The following is a 19881-nucleotide window of genomic DNA, read 5'->3' as shown; positions in this document are numbered from 1 at the left end:
TTGAACCTTCAAAAAACCTATCTTCCACACAGCATTACGGTTATCAGTTTAGAAGATGCTATCTATTTGGTAATATGGTTGTCACTCGAAGAAAATGCCTTTTTCTTTGGAATCGGAAGCAGTTCAAGGTTGAATCAAGGGCTATTTTATATCCCTCATGAGAGGTGAAGTAGGGGCAAATGGGTGAAGGTGGCCAAAAGGTACAAACTTCTAGTTATAAAATAAGTAAGTCCTAGGGGTGTTAATTACAGCATGTGACTGTAGTTAATAATACTGTATTGCACATTTGAAAGTTGCTCAGAGGGACACCCGGGTGGCTCAGACGGTTAAGTGTCTGACTTCAGCTCAGGTCATGATCTCACGGTGCGTGAGCTCACGCCCCTCATCGGGCTCTGTGCTGACAGCTCAGAGCCTGGATCCTGCTTCAAATTCTGTGTCTCTCTCTTTCTCTGCTCCTCCCACGTTCACACTCTGTCTCTCTCTCAAAAACAAACATTTTTTTAAAAAGTTGCTTAGAGAATGAATCTTAAAGTTCTCACTACAAGGAAAAATAAATTCTGTAACTATGTGTGCTGATGGGTGTCAATTAGACAGAATGTGATCATTTCACAATATACACAAATATCGAATCATGATGTTGTACATCTGAAACTAATGTTGTATGTCAATTATACCTCAATAAAAACAAAACAAAAATATAATAAATCCCTTGTCCTTATTTCCCTTGCCCTTCTACTTTCATAATCATGAGTTACATTAAAAATCTATGAACTCAAAATGGTTTCTTTAGTCCCCTGTCCCAATATCATAATAAATGTTCCCAGTGATTCTGATATGTAGCAAAGATTCAGAATCAATGTTCTACTAGCATATCTGGTGAAAGATTCTTATTTTACACTTTAAAAAGTGTTTTTTTTTGGGGGGGGGGAGAAGTAGAGGGATATATAGTCAAGGATTCAGCTAGTGAGCTAAAAACAGCAAACTGTAAGGGGAAAACACATATGACAGGCTATAGGGTAGAGCTGTGTTTGAGAGAGACAGAGAGACACGCAGAGAAAGAGTATGTATGTATGACATCTTTTAAGTTTCCTGCTGCCATTTGATTCCATTCCAAGCTTTGTGTTGTTAAGCATGCTTCCTTACTGAGTCATGAATTGCTAAATATGCACTTATTCTTTTTTATAACTTCAAATGCCAGTGACAGTAATTACCTGGCAAATAAAGATAGAATAAAGACCAGCCCCTTAAGGAAGAGAAAATTGCATTTTACCCACTATAGCCATTTGTCATGTAATTCAATCATTAGCTCCATTTCATGTTTCTTGCAGGCAAGTCCTAATAAACCACTTCATTTTGGGCAAATCCCCAGGGGGAAACATATTAAGCCAAATTATGCAGAAGTGTCCTAGCAGATTCAGCAGAACCCGACAAAATTATATATAGGGCACACCTGGATTCATTGACTGCCAAAAAAAAAATCCCTAAAGTCCCAGGCAAGAAGCAACAAGTCTCAACCCAACTCCACACTCCTTCCTGGGGAGGGAAATATTTTTTTTTTTCCTATTCCAGTACCTGGTTAGTCTGTTCGTTCATCTCTTCATTCATTCATTCAAACACTACTGAATACCTATTAAATGCCAGGCACTGAGCTAGGACAAACCAAGGGGGCACAGCAAGGAGTCAGGAAAAACAAGTCACAAAAAAAAATGAAGTAATTACTAGTCACAGAGTGTTATGGAGAAAACAGTGGTGAAAGCCAGTAATGAGAGGGGTTGAGAGGGATGGTGGTTGGGGTGGTGAGGGTAGGTCTCTCTGAGGACGGACACTTAAGCACATAACAGATATGTGGCCTCCCAAGCAAAGACCTGAGGAAAGAGCATCTATCACAGAATTTTTGAGCTGACAGGGACATTAACACAGGGCAGTTACCTCCATGATTTATAGAAATGAAAAAGAAGCAAGGAATTTAGAGAACTTGCCAAAGCATACTCACATCAGCCAGCTGCCAAGTGTGGACCTGATTCAGAACACTGGCCTCAAGTAGCCACAGGAACAACAGGTCACTGTAAAACCCAACCTGACCAAGGCAGGTGGCACTGGTCTGCTCAACCCCAGGTTAATCAATTCCTTGGTTTGATTTGGTTTAGCTTCCTGTCTCCTCTTTTCACACTCAAAACCATGGGAAAATCTCAAGGTTTATCATGGATTTGCTATTAACGTAGGAGTGCTGATAAGAAGCCAGGTTAGAAGGCTGTTTGGCCCTTTTTGGTCCCACCCGACCCCTGAGTGCCTTGATCCTGTTTAAAAAAAAAAAAAAAAAAAAAAAAGACTGGATCCAATCTGGCCAACACTGATAGAAATGATCTCCCTCACTGACTACCATGACGAGAAAAACAAAAGGCCACTCATCTGGAGTTCTCAGAACACTGACTCCTTATCTGAAGAAGATTTTTAAGGTTTTCCTTTGGAGAGGATCAAGCAACCATTTCTACTTTCTAAAAAGGCAGTAGAGGGAAGGTAAGTTGACTGACCTATCAAGTTAAGTACCTAAATACAACTTAGCTAAAATAAAGCACTAACTCAAGACTCAGCCTTCATACAAGAAAAAGTCCTTACGATGCCACTAATCTTTTGAGCATCTTGTCATAAGCTAAGTTTACTGAGCCAGGATTGATTCTGCCTAGCAACCCAACAGATAACCCCACTAATGTAAGATTTACTACAAAACTGCCCGGTGATAGTTAACTTGTTAACTTTTGCCTTTGTGAGTGAAGGACCTACCAATTCATACCTTGCTAGAACCTGTTACATGCAAACTGGCAAAATGATGGTAACAGTCATAACTTGCAAAACGACTCAGGAAACCACTCGTTCAGCCTTACAGAAATAAATCATGGCTGTCTTGAGCACCAGGGTTCAATATAATGTCATAAGGGAAGGGTAAAAGGGTTAATTCCATTTTCATGAGGGCATAACTGCAGGGAAGCAAGTACAAATTTGTCAACTGCAAATCTTATATAATTTTTTAAGTTGGGGGAAATGGTATTAAAATAGATTCACCCCGAAGTAGAGAGAACAGACAGGGTATCATGTTACGTGATCTTTATAGCATACCACTGAAAGAATGAGTTCTCAAGGAAGGTCATTTGTCATGGAAAAATGCATTTTAAGACAAATGAAACAAGACATCTCTGCAACTGCCAAATGCTTTGTCAGTCTTTTCCTAGGCAGAAGTGTGGTGTCTGTGCCTAGGTCACTTGTTCCCAAGAGCTCACTGGCAGCACAGAAACTACAAAGACATCCTTGCCCAACAAGCCTCAACACAAAATATCAGCCCTGCAGGCTTGCTTCAAAGAGGATCACCTCGAATCTTTCACAGCGAATGAGCTCTTATCAAAGGCTCAATTGAGGGTAGTGATATTTATGAAAGATTATCCAAGAACCTTACTTACTTTCTTTTTCTACCTATCCTAGGTGCTAGCCTTGAATCCGCTTCCGGGCACCAGAAGACTTGTATCTTTTTCTCTTTGTCTTCTCCTCTACCAAAGAATGACCTTTGCTAATTATACATTAATCTTATAGCCTCAGTTTTCATTGAGGAGCATTTGTTATAAAAACCATATGAAGCCGTTTCCCTGATCTCATTCTATGCCCCCTATATAAACTCCTCCATAAGAAAGTTTTTAGGGCGCCTGGGTGGCTCAGTCGGTTAAGCGTCTAACTTCAGCTCAGATCATGATCTCGTGGTCCGTGAGTTCAAGCCCCGCGTCGGGCTCTGTGCTGACAGCTCGGAGCCTGGAGCCTGCTTCGGATTCTGTGTCTCCCTCTCTCTCGGCCCCACCCCTGCTCACGCTCTGTCTCTCAAAAATAAATAGGCATTTAAAAAAATAAAGTTTTTAAAATTTCATTTAATTTAATGCCCTGAAAAATTAGTACGCTCTCTCTTTTCTGACCGTGAACATTTCATAACCAACTGTATCTCTCTTTTACTTGAAGTTTACACTCAAATCACAGCAGTCCTGTCCTACTACACTGCTTCTCAACACTAGCCTATTTGTTTTCTTCCTTCCACGGTACAACTTATTATCTGTTAATATATTCCTAGGTTATTTATTTTATACCTATTTGTGTTTATGTCTAACTTGCTATGTCAAATTTTTTTAGAAGGAAGAAAAGTATAAGTAAAACTAAAACACACTTGCAGTGTGAATCCTGTGCATGAAGGGACATGAACATACCTCCAAATTAATCACATAAAACTCCAGATGATGTCCCTTTGAAGTGGGATTGTACAATCATCCCCATTTGACACACCAAACAGACCACTGTGCTAGGTCGAAGACGTGCCCAAAGGCAACACAGAAAGGAAGCAGTGGAGAGTCTGATGCATAATTCAGCATCAGCTCCCACCAAGGCTTGGCCTGGAAATTTGAGTGGTTTTGCTAGATACAGGATACCAACCTCCTCGCCACTGGCTATTCGGTGAGCCAGATCTTTTAAGTTTCTCATCATTCTTTCATCCCGAAAATCATAAGGAAACGTTTCCGTCCATTCTGTCAGGAGTTGAAGGATTTTGGGTGCAATTTTTCTTATCTGGTTCTGGGGAGAAAAAGCAAATCTCACTGAGTGATGTCTATCACCATGGACTGCATCAAACACATAATTGCAAACAGTTTCACTGGTAAACTTCTAGTGCAAAGTCTTTAGGGTTAAAGAAGAAGTCTAGTCCCCCTCCCCTAAGTCAATGCCAAGTACCACCAACTTAAGGCAGGATCTAGGGGTCTTCCATGGCATTAGATTTATATTGTGGGGTTTTGTTTGTTTGTTTGACATGAAGGGCATGACAGTTTATCTTAAAAAAACTGTACCATACTGCTCATAATGACCAGCAAACACATTATGATGGCTTTTCTCCCGGGTATTAACATGGCAGTATTTTTATATACTGAAATGTTTCAATAGGACCAAGACTGGTAGAAAAATAAAGATCTTAGATGGAAATGAACACTAATAATTCTGGCGTCCTACCCTATATTGTGTCCTTTATACCATTCCCAATTCCCTTTGCACAGCCATGATACCATGCATGCCCCTCAGCCTGCAGATAAGGAAACCAACTTCACAAAATCTAAGCCACACAGTTACCAATCCTAATAGAAATAGAAAAGAGAAAGCATACTAATAGAGAAAACTGTAAAGTTCAAAATATATCATTACCTTATCGCTATTAGGATCACTTAGTCTCTGGTGTTCAACACATAAGTGGCAAACCTTGGCCATTAACTCGTATGGATGCATAAATAACCGAGAACTGAGTAGGAAGGTAAATATGTATGTTCTCTGTGGCAAGAGAGAAAAAAAATCATCACGGTTACATTCTCCACGAAACTAGTATCTTTCCCATATATGATACATCTTAATCCATTAAATTCTCTGGGTCAAAGTTAATATACTACCATTTCAAAAGTAATGCTTAGCAGTAAAACACCTGACGATGGATTTTTCCTTTGCCTTCTGATGTATCTCTTCCCTTCAACTACACCAAAAAACCCAGAAGTACAAGGTAAGTTTATCTACCGAAATTATTCAAAGCACATTTTCATGTCCAGCCTCTGGAGTCAGTATACCAGGACACCTAACTCATTTTAGTAAAGAGGAATGAACTTCAGCGCAGAGAAAGAGATCTAACTTAAATATACCACCCATACAGAATCTTGTTCTGGGTCCAAATGTTATGGTAACTCAATGGAAACCAAAAAAAAAACCCACCAACCCACATCAGCTCAAGAACTCTCCAGTGCATCCAGGGTGGCACAATGTAGTGTTTGTATGCTTGTGCCAGAACATTCAAAGGTGGGCTTGCAAGTGATCTATTTCCTTGCCCAAAAGCTAAGCAATTTGATAAAACACAGTATCACACTATATACTTTTCTTTAACTACATTGTCTCCCAAGAAGCCAGTAATGAAGTAGAGCTTATTTATTATAATAGTTTCAGCCTCCCAGTGAAAAGAAAAATTCCAGGTTTTTTTTTTCTTTTTTTTTTTTACCCCCCTTAGGCGCCTTTAGTAGCTCATAAACACTTACACGACTGAACAACGGATTCCTTTTACTTTTGATTACAAGTTTTCCCTGTGTGGCAACATATTTCAAAATGCTATGTAACAAGTCACACACAGAGAGAGAACTCAAGAGGGAACACTATGGTGAATTACAGTGGCAAGCACAAACTATCCTTCACACACCAAGGTCATTATTATATTTGTAAAAACATGAATCTAGTGTCTAGATATTTTCATGCAATCTTTATCAACAATCAGCTGTTGTTGAGTAACAGGGGCAGCTGTAGCACAAGGAAGGGGGAGGGGGGGCAGGAACACCGCTTGCCCAGAAACAGAAAATCTAGGTTTGACTGCGGATAGGGGTTGAGGCTGTGTGTGGATTACTCAACGTTCTGAATTTCAGTGTCCTCCTCCCTGACCTCCTGGAATTGCTGTAAAGGCTGAGAAAATGTAAGTGGATTCCTTAGATAGAAAGTGTTATCTATATAAATGTTGGCTATCGAAGTAAAATATTAGCAATCTATAAAGAATTGCATCTTGAATATAACTCTTGTTCTCCTTTCTATGAAGTTTTTCCGCCTATGAACTTCACTTTTCTCAGCATAGCGATGGGTCTGGAAACCAAAAAGGCATTAAATATTCTGGGAGTATCCAACATCCTCTAGCATGTCTATGCAAGGACCAAGGTATATGCATGGATTAAAGCTACAGATAGATACTTCATTTACATGGTATCTGACTGCCTACAGTGTGGTACCAACCCTGAATAGAAACCAAACTGCAGACAATAATCAAAACCTGGATCATACCCAGGCTCAGTTTGATCTCAAAATACTCAGTAATCAATATGCAGTTTCTTATTCGAAAAATTCTCGGCAACCCAGATATAATTCAGTAGTATCTAGGGTCCCTGCCTGCTACAGTGTATTTTTTCTGAAGAATACCAAGGATGTGTTTCACAGTAACAGCAATACCTACATCCGGATAGTAATCCACATTAGGTACTAAGTGCTGGATGAGTGCTTCCAGAGACCCAGAGAGGAGGTTGTTGTCGTGGTAATACAACCCTCCGCAGCTGTCATCTGCAGACTGATAGAGGTTTCGGTTGTAACCACTGCTGTCAAACATTGCTGAAAAGGGAGGAGTCTGAGGCATGCTTTCCTAAAATGAATAAAAAAAAAAAAAAAGGAGAAAACAGTGTGAGTCATTTGCAGTCCAAAAGAAAAGTAAGCTTTCATAGTAACGAGGGAATAAATACTTTTAAAAATAGGTTAGGTTCTGATCCAATATCAGAATCCATCAAGAAAGCAAACTGCTCTTAGAGTAACACATGTATGCATACTTTTGAGTACCCATGTCATTCAGTCAAATGCCATAAAATGCTTAGATCAAAGGACCCAGTTTGGACTGAAGAGTCAAATCTCTGGCTGCCGCGTTTAGATATCCCTCCTTCACAGGAAGAGAACTGGGCTTCCAATTGCTTTATCTGACTGAGTCAGGTGTTATCCAGAGGCAGAAACGAACAAACCTTCCCAGCTGGTTAGGAAGAATTACATAGCAAGTAAGAACTATCAGACTAACAGTGGTCATAGTAGGCGACAACCAAAACAGAAGTTGGACAAATGGAATTGTAAGAGAGGCCTAGAATTAAAGCACACCGTGTGTGTGTGTGTGTGTGTGTGTGTGTGCGCACGCGTGCACGTGAAGAGCATGTGTGTTTCCAAACGTACGTATCAAGAGTTAATGCTGACTCCAGCTCCCTTGGAAGAGCGGATGCTGTTGACTTTTGCCCCTTTGTGTCAAATTCTTTCGGGGTGGGGGCTCTGTAAAGCCTCAGTTCTCAGTAAACACGTGGGCTGAGAGGCACCTGATTTGGGGAACAAGAAGCCCCATGATGGTCCTCTCCATTTGTGTGCTTTGCAGCTCACAAAGCCCTTGTTTGGAGGGTGCTCGGTAGAGGCCAGAAGCTATTAAGTTATTACTTGGATTCCTAGGGACAGAGCTCCCGACCCTGAGAATAGACTCTTGGTTTCTGACAGCACGTCTGGACAATGGAGGCATTCAGGAGCTGCCAGACTGAGAGTTGCAGAAGGCAAACAATGAAGGAAGGCTTTGGACTGATGGGGACAGGGTGTGTGGAGGCTGCAGGAGGACACAACCTGGGCTAATCCTTCTTTTCAAGATGCCAAAAGATATTTGCATCCGAATGGGGGAGGGGAGTGGAGGCCTGCCTGAGAAGGCACATCCTTCGCTCCTGCTCCTAGCGCATCTATTCCAGCTCCAGCAGCTAACGGGGATCACCGCATCATAATACGTGCACGTGCCTCAGCAGGAGGGGTCAGGGGTTGGGTGTTAGGGAAAAACAAAACAAAACAAAACACATCTACTATAAGGACAACCTGGAAGGTGAAAACAGCATTTAGGAAAGGAAGTATCAAGAAAAAGAAATAGAAAACCAGCTTCAGCATTTTGTACTCTATCCCATCCACAAACCAGTGCTGAGGGAGAATGCAAAAAGCAAAAGCCACGAATAGGAAGAAGCTGATTACTGAGAATCACGCCGGGAGAGGGGTCACGACCTGCACCATCACTGCCACACCTCTGGCTGAGGCAGGACATACTCGTAACAGCCACAGGATCAGGAACACGGGATGCAAACAGTAACACAAATACTCCGTATGTAGTTGGTAAGGCCTCGTGCATCTAAATAATTATTAAATAACTCAATGTTAACATTTTATAAGACAGTGGACAAAGTGTGTTTCTGTCCTCTTCAAATTGCTAGTTTTCTATTAGTACGATTCATGTGCAATATAATCTTTGCAAATAAGTTGTCCTTGGTGGGAAGATAAAAAAATAAAGAGCCCATCTACCTTGCTGAGAAACTCAAAATGTCCTTAAACTGAAACTCTGGGACCCAAGATGAGACGCACCTAAAAGATACTTCTGACAGCCTGGGGGGAACTGTCCATCTGAATTTGGTTACCTACCTCTGGCTTAAAAAAGCTTTAGATGGTTAAAACCACACGGTGTCCTTCACAAACAGGATGACAGTTGAAACTCATTCTGTCATGCCCTTGCAGTTGGTTCTTGTTTGGGTTTTTTTTTTTTTTTTTTCTGCCAAGTACTTTTTGCCAAGGATTTTCTTTGATTTCTCTACCTATTCATCACTACTGAAACCATCCCTAATAAAATGATGTTGGGAGATGGTTGGCCAAAAGACTTGGGAATTTCAGAAAATCAGAAAATGTTCAGAGTTCAGAAGGACCACTGAAATCATCTGGTGAAGAATGAAAAATAGATTTCATTCCATTTTCCAACTGTAATTAGAAGCGGGTGCCTGGAGGCCAGAGGATGAATAAGAAGAATTGAAAGGCTGTAACTAAGTGGGAGAATGTGTGTTCTAAGTGATTAGCAATGACTGCAAAAATGGCCATGGAAGAAGCCAAAGCCCAAGTGCCATCACAATCTGCTCCAGTCTCCTGCTTTTATAAATGTGCGAACTAAGAACCTGGAAGGTGAAATGAGGTAACCACGCTAAGATCTCACAGTGATGTGTCTATAGCATCAAGTGACCCCAGTGGACTCCCCTGAATCTTGCACTCCTGCTGCCTTCTGTTATTGACAGTAAGCATTAGCCAACAATAGTCAAGGGCCATCCAGTCCCCTTTTAAGGAAGCAGCACCAAAAGCCACCAAGTATGTGTACTTCTCAATTATTCACTCCCACGAAGCACACAAGGACTCAGATTTGACCAAGCACTCAGATTTAATGAAGCCCTAATCTGGTGCTTCGTAGCTGTGGAGACTTCAGAAGGTAATTCGCCTCCACTGCCCCCCACATAGGTTTTTTTATTTAGAAAATTATTCCCAATTTTGCTCACTCCTTCCAAAAGTATAAAGTATAACAAAACTATCATATTCTTTTAGAGCAAAGTTCTTCTTAGAGCATTATTAGAGAAATGATGGCTAAAGGTTTTTGTATTGTCCCTTGGAAACTGTATCACTCACAGGATCTCTTTGGGGAGTTATAAAATATCAACACTTAGATAATCCCTTCCAACCAAGCACCAAGGAAAATACTGCAAATAGCAATGGAAACCAAACTGAGATAAAGTCAATTTTAAGAAGAGAGACCGTCACAGGTCATTTTCTGCCTTCTAATCAGCTCTAACTTTTGCTAATCAACTGATTTCATTTTCCCATGAACTATCTTGACTGTTGAACTTGCACACAGCAGCAATCAAATGCTGAGATTCAAGTCACTCCAAGAGATCCCAGCCCCTTATTTGTGAACAATGCTCATATTTTTCTACCTTGCCTTAAACTCAAGATAACATCTTTTCAATGCTAAGGTATTGGCCCTAAGGCCTATTCCCTTCCTCAGTTGTGCATTCTGCTACTATGGGTTCCTTTGTGCAGGGAAAGGTCTCCACATTTTACCTTCCTTTACTTCTCTGATGCCCCTTCAGGGCTGCTAACCTGAGAAATGCCTAGATACACATTGAAGAAGGCTCTGGGAACGTCAGCAGCTCCTGTTTGTGTAAGGTTTACTGCCTACAAATGCCTTTTGGGATTCTTACAGCCACCCTGTTTGGCAGACATTCTCACTCTGTTTTGACTACCTAAGAAGCTAAGGTTTAGAAGAACTATCAAAACTGACTGGGATTACACTTCAGATAAGGGACAGATAGGACAGTGTTTCAAACCTGGATCTCCAAGTTCCAGGTTCAAAATTTATCGTACTATGTCATGTTATACTGCAAATGGTCTTCCTTGAACTTTTAATATTTAACCATAAAACGAAAAGTCTACCAGTCTATTCCAAATTGTAAGTTATCAGAATAATTTATATTGTTTCCTTTTCTAGTGATACATGAAATAAAAGTGTCTTACAATGGACGGCATCTTAGATTCAGTTAAATGCAGTCATATTTGCTTTTGCTTACTTTATACATTTCCAGTAAAAAATCTTAATGAGACAAATGACCAAAATAAAGATCATGGATCACAGTATTCAAAACCCATTTCTGGACAATCTCTAACAAGTGGCCAGTCTAGCCATTTTCTAGAAAGAACAACTGCCTTGTGTAACAGATGCATTTGGCAAACAAGGGGAGGTCAGGAGAATGGTACAGAAAGTACTCTTTGGGAAGCGCACCTTAAATACCTAAGAATAAACACAGCAGGTTTTCTTTCAAGTATCTTTCTTCCCTGTTATTACCCACATCGAGACCCACTGTTTGCTCAGGGGCACCTGGGTGGCTCAGGTGGTTAAGTAGCTGACTCGATTTCAGCTCAGGTCATGGTCTCACAGTTCATGAGTTTAAGCCCCACATCTGGCTCTGGGCTGACAGAGTGGGGCCTGCTTGGGATTCTCTCTCTCCCTCTGTCTCTGCTCTACCCCTGCTTATGCTCTCTCTCTGTCTCTCTCTGTCTCTCTGAAAATAAATAAGCAAACAAACAAACTTAAAACAAAGAAAAAAGAGCTACTGTTTGTTCAGTATTACTCAGATTTGTAATCCAAAACTTGAATTTTACCTGCTTCAGTTCTGGAATTGAAAAATGAGGCTCAGAAGATTAAATGTTAGCTTGGTTCTTGTTTTAGAAAACAAAGAAAACATCCAAGACTGGACACGAGAATCCAGAAAAGTATTTGTCCCCAGGCACTATGAACTCTAGGAATCATGTGCTGATGGTTTCTGTAGTGGGAGAAGGGCAAAGGGTGAGGCTGCTCTCATCCCAGAGATTCCATTTACTTATTTATTTCATCTCAGTGTAGTTCTGATTTCTTATCTGCAGCAAACCTTCCCTTTACAGCTCTCAGAATTAATATTTTCTGTCCCTGGCGTCCTTTAAACTCTCAATTTACTTCCCTTGACCCTTCGCAACATAGTCTCAAAACCAACATCTCCACTGCCTACCTCCCTTCCTTAGCACAAATTTCACCCCGTCCAATACACCTAACTGTGGGGACCTGTTAACCACAAATCTTGTTTAGGAAAAACTGACTTTCCCCAAGTTAGAATGTGTGACAGCATTAAGGTAAAATACTGGCATTACTTTACTATTACGTCAAACTTCAAAATAGTTAATTCCTTTGGGAAGAAAAAGAGATTTATATGAAATACTTGGAAAAACTGCTGACTTTATTCAAATCACTAGCAGAAAGATAAGGCAGAGGACAGGGTAATCTCCTAAGCAATTCTCCCAAAGTTTCATTTGTAAATCCTTTCAAACTCAGAATACACTCTATGTGGCCAGTGGCTCTTAACTTTCTAGGGAGATCACAAATCTCTCCCCACACTGCCCTCAGAGAAATATACCTACAAGTTTGCATATACTTTGAGGGAGCGCAGACACCAGGTTAGGAAGCACATGTGCAGGCCTGCACAGAGCCTAGATACAACTTATCTACTCGTCTAACTTGGTCTAACACGTTCAAGCCTGGCTCCTTAGATATCAAGGAATACTTGTATTTGCAGTTAGTACCGATCAAATGAAGTTAAGGAGAATTTTAAAATGATACTTCTTCTGATTTGGGTACAGATATTTAAACAGGTATTTTCTTTCCCTTAAATTGCGATGGTACCTTGGGATGGGGAAAGATGCCGTGAGACAACGGGAAACAGATTTTGGTTTTTAAAACAATGAACCAGGCTAAAAGAAAGCTCAGAGCCATGAAAATTAGCATACAGATTACAAATTCTGTTGGAAAACTTCCCAAAGGAAAGTATAGGATATATCCAACTCAGGTATACAAGACGAATGTTCTTTCTTAAAATTAACTTGGTAAGCTGAAAAGTTGGTTGACAGGCAAGATAAGTTACAGGGGAAGCTAATTCAGTCACGAAGATAGATCATGTTCTTCCAAGGACTCTGAAAAAGTTCAGCCTGACATTGATCCAGAAGCAAGGAGGCAAGCTCTGGGTGATTTAAGGGATGAATGGATTTGAAAGGCATGCCTAATGGTTTCAAACCAAGGAAAGCACCAGATGAAAAGCTGCTTTTTTCTAAACAGCAGACTGTGTTTGAATTAGCGGCTGCTTTTGCACAATGTTATTTATGATGAGGCAGGTGCACCGGGATAAGGTGGTTTCAGGTGACAATTCAAATTGGAAAAGAGGTTGAGGTAAAGATGGGTGTGGGAACTAAATCAAAAGCTATCCTTCAACATCTGCTGTAGGTGCTGGGTAAATCTCTACCAGAATGTCAAATCAGCATTTCCTGTACACTTAAGAGAATGAGCTAGAAAAGGTAGGACTCAAAAAAAAAAAAAAAAAAAAAAAAAAGGTATAAGGGGCTTTGAATCCATATTTCATCATAGAGTACTTTGGTGAAATACTGAACAAATCCAATGCCTTTATACTGATCGCTTATCTTTTAGCTTCTGTTTAAATGCTAGGCATGCGTCCCAATTAAAAAGAAAACAAACAAACCCACTGAAGTAGAGGAAGGCCTCCCTATCACAGCTGAACTTTGAAAGTGTATTTGTTTAGTGACGAGAGGCTTAATTTAATATCCTGGAATTACCGGTTTCCCAGTTCCCATCTAGATTCCAAAGGAACTTTGCACTTCGGTGAGATGCACCTTCTTCCTTTTTTCATTTGAGGATCCAGCAAGCTGCAGGAGAACACATTCACATATTTCAGCTTTACTGCAGCTGGTTTCCTCCAGTGCTTCTAGCCTCCTTTTGGCACTTCTGGATCTCAGAATACAAGGACTGACCTCATGCTCATACAGTGTAGCTGCACAGGCTTTTGAGTCAGGGTGAAAGCAAAAGTCATGTTTCTGACACTGTCTAAAATGTGGCTTATTTTGAGCTTGAAAATGTCTAGATTATCCTCTCGCATCGTTCCTGAGCCAGTGGGAGTCCTAAAGGCAGAGATTTCTAGCAACATCTCTGGAAACTGTAGAAATGCTCTTCTGACCTCCTTGAGAAAAGAGGTATGGTCGCTGAGAGAGCAAACAATGCAGAGTAGACAACTCAGAATCAACTCACTTCTCTGGCATGTGATTAAAAAGTAACTTGCTCCCAGACAGTACATTCTTTGAAACTGAGCCCCAAATGCTTAGTAAATTTTATAACCAGGGTGGGAGCAGGAAGTCGGTATTTTTTTTATTAAAGAAGGTGTTATTTCATTTTGCTTGATTTATTCTGGATGCTACTTTAGAAATCTTCACTAATTCCTAATTGATGGAGGAAGAGGGTTGTAACTCAAATACTGACTATCTTTGGTTTCCTTGGAAGGAGATCAAAGCAAAAATTTGTTGTCTCTTGTCTTGGAGATAGCTTGGTAACAGTTTATTAAAGCACAAAATGATATTTCACTACATGGCAACTCTAAATGGGCCTGGAGGGTCATATAAAACTTTTCTACAAGATAAATCTTTACTGTGTGGGCACAGATCACAGAACAAACAGGTTGATATTCTCTGCATTGTTTTGAATCATCTACAACTTCCATGTAGTTCCTTATCTTACCAGTAGATGACTCCACGTTCCTGGTCTTTGTAAAAATTGGTGCTTTCCAGTGGTAAGGGTGCGTGCTGGTTTAGAAAAGTAAAAGGACAATTCGAGTTCTGGGTGAAATAAAAACTAAGAAATCGGTGTTTGTCATCTTGGCATATGACTGAATTTAGGAAAGTGGCATTGTTCATGTTGTACAGTTGAAAATACTGGCTGAAAAAGTCAGTTGGTCTTATTTCCTAGGTCTTGAGTGCCTATCTATGATGAGAATTAATTATTTCATTTTCCCAGAGGGGTAAAAGTGATCTTCTGGATAATCAAAATCATCATTATCTAATTACATGCTGTCAAAAAGAACCTTCCTGGATGTTGGAAATTTTCCTCTTCTACACTATCCAACATAGCAGCCATTAGCCACAAGTTAGCTACTAAGCATGTAAAATGTGCCTAGCATAACTAAGAAACTAAATTTTGAATTCTGTTTAATTTAACTAAACTGAAGTTTAAATATCTCCATGGGGCTATTGGCTATCATACTGGATGGCACAGATAAAGCTGTTGAGTCATCATTTATAGCATAAGCTCTCGGGGGCGCCTGGGTGGTTCAGTCAGTTGAGTGTCTGACTTCGGCTCAAGTCATGATCTCGCTGTTGGCGAGTTTGAGCCCCACATCAGTCCCAGGGCTGATAGCTCAGAGCCTGGAACCTGCTTCAGATTCTGTCTCTCTCTCTCTCTCTCTCTCTCTCTGCCCCTCTCCTGCTCACACTTTGTCTCTCTCTCAAAAACAAATAAACATTAAAAAAAATTTATAGCATAAGCTCTCAAGACAAATTACAGAGTATTATACAGGGAGCACCCTTTACTGAAAGGGTTTATTCTTCTAAACCCAATTCATTTCAGCAGGAAAATGACTTGATACTTAGTGAGGACACTTAGTAAATAAGCAGAATCTTCCATTTACATTTTATTATGGAACATGATTCCTGGAATAATTTTATTTTTTAGCTGCAAGTTCTTGAAAAACTATGTTTGTCCCTTCTCCTTTTGATAAATAGAGAGATACAGGCAGTCTGTAAAGTGTTTTCCTCCCTTACAAGGTTAATTTGTACTCTCACTGTGTAAAACTGGCTTTCATACCAGGGCCTCCTAATAAAATTTGAATCAAACGAATGACTTCTAGATACAGACATACCTTGAAATGGAATAATAAATATATTAACCTAAGGAAAAAAATTATTGGTCAAAGACTGGTTAGAAATTGCATAAATGTTAACACTGACTTAATAAGTAAAAAAAAAAAAAAATTCGAACTCAACTTTTTTGATAATTAGTATTTTCTAATACACTTATGGGGAAAGAAAGCAGGTCAAGAAAATATTAAATCTCTACATAGTGCTTATCAATAGAAAGAAACTTCACTCTCTTTGCTCCATTTTCATATACCCAGAAAGTAGCTGAACATCTAACTGCAGACACCACATCCCCAATCTTCCACCCCATTTAGGATGCAAATGCACGAAGTGATAGTACAGCAGAATAAATCCACGGTCAAAGAACTAAAAGCAACTTATAAATCATCTAGCTCAATACCGCATCAACTTTACAGATATTGCAGGTAGAAGGAGAGAACAAATGACTGGTTAGGGCTCCAGATCAGACAGGACGCACCTCCCTATTCCCAGAGTAGATATCTGCCCACAGCACTGGGCTACAATATCTGTTATTTTAAGATAATCAAGGGTTGTACACATCTTTTTTTTTTTTTTTTTTTTGTAGGTTTAACTGGAGAACCAAAACAGAACAACTGTATTTCTAGAAAAGTGAAGGGAGTGGGGAGATAATACCTGAATACGACCACTAACCACAAAAATGCCATAAATCTAAAGCGGTATATTCAATAGCACCATTTGTCTCTGTAAGACTTCACAATACATTATAATGTCTTTACCATTTATTATTTGTGGCATCAGAATCAAGGTGCCAGATTCTCAATCCCTGCTTCAGGGATTTCAAATTCTTGTCCTAAGTAAGGGAGAAATGCCCTCTTTTCCCCATCTCCTGTCTCAGGGAAGACTCTCCAGAGCCATCCAAATTGCTTCTCCAAAGTCCACTTCTTCCAGGTAGCCTTTGGAGATTGATAATGTCGATTCTATCATTTAATGTGCCATAATTACGTACCTTACTTAGCACAGAAACTCACCCAGTGATTAATTTTAGATTGTAAGAACGTAATGCTACCAATAATATAAGAAATATGGATTGTAAGAAATAATACATATTTAGAAACAGTAAGTAATATATACCTAAGAATACATTAGATTAGATGCTAAGCTGGGGGAAAAAGACAATAACTGTAAACGCTTTCCAGTGATTTTCTATTCCAAAAGACACTGTTATCCCAGGTATTAGGTGTGGTAGTATTGGAGAAAATGTCTCGGGGAGTATATAAAACGGAGCAAGACTGAAAATGAACCATGGGAGAAATAAATTCTAAGAATTTAACACTTCATTAGAGAACTGGAAAGTAGGAGGCCAGTATGCTTAGTAGCCAGAAATGTTGCCACCTCCAGGAAAACAAAGGATTGACCTACATGTAGTGGAATCATGCCAACAAGAAACTTACTAATCATTGACTGATCTTCTCATCTTTGCAAGAAAAAAAATCTGCTTGAAAGGGATAATACAGCAATGCTTGTGAACCCTGATCTCTGTCAAAAGCACCCCAGAGTCCTCACTGCCCCAACCATTGTCCCACCTCCCCACCCCATATAAAATAACCATTAGTGACAGGACCTAACAAGCTGTCATTCTTTTATTCTGTCATAAAAATCTCAACAGCCAAAATTTTTTACTTTTATTTCTTTTTGAAAATCAATTCTACATTTGCCTCAAACCTCATCTGACCAGTGGCATTCCTCTCAAATGTCCAATCACACCTACAATCTGGTTAATTGTAACCTCCTGGTTTCTTAGCATAGGTTTTATCACAGTGGTCCAACTACGTTTTAAATTGAGACATAGCTATCACATGCCAAGCTCTGGCTACTGTTTTCAGGAGGAAAGAATAATTATTCACCCCATCTGAGTCTGACTGTACCAGACATTATTCAAGAGTGCAACACCCTGAGCCCTAGACTCTTCCCCTTTATGCACCCAGTTCAGAGACCCTCCCTCGGCCGTTGGAGATCATCCAGGGCTAAATATAGATCTACGCACACCAGCAGTTCCTGACCGCGGTCACATGGTGCTGCTGACGAAGGACTCCTTGGAGACGTATTCGGCCCAAACACACATACACAAATTTGTGTGCATATTCATCTACACGCACTGTGCCCACCGAATTCATTGGCGAAGATGGGCACATCCACACTCAGAAGAGAAAGTCGCTGCCCAGGGATCTCCTCCTGCTATTTACCTCACTTGTGCCACCCTCGACACTGTGAGTGGACTTGGATACCTTGCTTTCTCCTGAACTGCGTCAATTTGCTTGGGGTAAAGTGCAAAGCAATACTCAAGTGGTACGCAGACAGATACACATACACAAGTGTGCACCTACCAGCCCCTTTCCCCCTGTACAGCGCTGAAGCTGTCCCCACGATTCCCCTAGAAAGTGGAGCCTCTTTTATGCCAGCTGCCACAAGGCTCCTAGGTACTTTTGGCTCACGTTATTACAACCTAGCCAGGTGTCTCGAGGCGACTCACCTGAGCTCGGGCAAGTGCCGGGAGACTCGGTGTGTCCCAAATTCGCCAGGTGAACGGAGGCATGAACAAATATCACCTCGTCAGTGGCGAGCACATGACTTCTGCTCCCTGTCCCTTCCTAAGAATCAGACTTTAGATTATAGGGCACCGACACCAAAAATAAACAATCTCCCCACCCCACCCCCAACACGCACGAAAACTAGTCAAGAAGTAGAAGGAAACAACCTAGCAGGGCACAGGAAAGGAGGAGAGAATGAAGAAAGGATGAACGCGACTAGAACTCAGACAAATCCTCAAAAACTACCAACATGTCAAAGAAAAGGCCTAGCTTCGGGATCCGGGCGAGAGACGCAAAGCAAAACCCAAGTCTGCCCCTGCCCGCGCCCCAGCGGCTCGGCCCCGCACCTGTTGGCACCCGGTCCGCTCCCAGGGCAGCCCAGGCGACCTCGGCGGCCAGGCAGGCGACTCCCTCGGTTTCTAGCTTTTGCCAGGCGCTTTGTGCCAGAGAGCGTTTGGTCGCCCCGATTCTCCCGCCTCTTCGAGGCTCACCCGGCAGCCGGGGCGCCTGAGAGCCGGGCTCGCTACGAGCGCAGCTCCGGGGCCGTCTGGGACAGCGCAGAGGACAGCACCGCCGCGCGTTCCCGCTGCCAGGCTCAGGCCCCTCCGGGAGAACTGTCTGGCCAGGGAACAACCCACCTGCAGATGGACCTCGGGTCCTCGGTTTCCCGGCTGTTTGCCGCGCGCCCACAAGCGCGGCCAAAGAAAAGGGAGCTAAAGCGCGCGCGAAGAAGGAAAAGAAATTCCGCCCGACCAGTCGGGTGCCTTGTTTATACTGAAACTACGGCCTCAGCCGCGGCGCACACCCCCTTCCCTCCGAGCCCGCCTCCCGCCGCCAGCCCCGCCCCGCCCCGGCAGGGGCGGACCAATCACGGCGCAGCTCGCCGCCCACGCCGCCACCGCCTCCAGCTCCCGGGACCGGCCCACGCGGCGCAGGGCGCTGGGGACTCCCGCGGCGCGGTCGCCCGGGTGCCCTCCTACAACGCGGAGGCCCGTGCAGCCGGGCTCAGCGCTGTTTACCTGCGTCGGTTCGGCCCGCTCAGAATGGCGTGCGTTTCCTCCTGAGTCCGCCTGCCCGGGGCTGTTTGTGAAGTCGTGTGTGTGAGTGTGTGTGTGTGTGTGTGTGTGTGTGTGTGTGTTCATTTACCTGTGTACTACCTGTAAATACCGGCCCGACTCGTTATACAGTATCTATTAGCATAATCATGAGCTAAAGGTTACTGTACATATACTTTCAGAAGAGAGCTTGAGAGAAACCACAAGAACATTTGCTTAGCAAATATTTACGCAGAGCCCGAATGCTAGGCATTGTGCAAAACGCTGGGGGCAGGCTCCAGGCAAAAGTAGGCTGGCCCCTGCCATTGTGAAGCTTCCAGCCGGTCTAGAGAAGGACAAACGTTAAGCAAATGGTCACCCAAACAAAATACAAAATTGAGGCTGTTATAAGTTCCACAAAGGAAGGGAATCTGTGCCATGAAATATGATTCTGGAGGCAAAGGGGAGGCCAGTCCTCAGTGAAGGCTGTGTTGTCATGGTAACCACATACTCATCATTGGATACTTGATAACTATTTTAGAAAAAGGGTAAAAACC

At 41.8% G+C, this 19881-nt stretch overlaps 1 protein-coding gene across 9 annotated transcripts in view; it reads right to left on the bottom strand.

The window, feature by feature from the left end:
- Positions 1–19881, bottom strand: part of RASGEF1B (RasGEF domain family member 1B) — a 612828-nt gene that overhangs the window by 19550 nt on the left and 573397 nt on the right. For 5 of the 9 annotated variants that reach the window (XM_086704752.1, XM_086704744.1, XM_086704746.1 and 2 more), the window contains 3 exons: positions 7040–7222; positions 5218–5340; positions 4462–4599 (listed from right to left, as the gene is read on the bottom strand). In XM_086704752.1, the coding sequence (XP_086560878.1) occupies positions 4462–4599; positions 5218–5340; positions 7040–7222 (444 nt within the window). Of the gene's footprint in view, positions 1–4461; positions 4600–5217; positions 5341–7039; positions 7223–18232; positions 18351–18637; positions 19084–19881 lie in introns of those variants that run through there. The other 4 variants (XM_086704748.1, XM_086704749.1, XM_086704750.1 and 1 more) reach the window with 4 other exon arrangements.

The sequence above is a fragment of the Puma concolor genome, chromosome B1 (assembly GCF_028749965.1).
Source record: "Puma concolor isolate L17-30 chromosome B1, mPumCon1.1.hap2, whole genome shotgun sequence".
Taxonomy (NCBI): Eukaryota; Metazoa; Chordata; class Mammalia; order Carnivora; family Felidae; genus Puma; species Puma concolor.
This window is presented reverse-complemented; position numbering and strand designations above follow the sequence as displayed.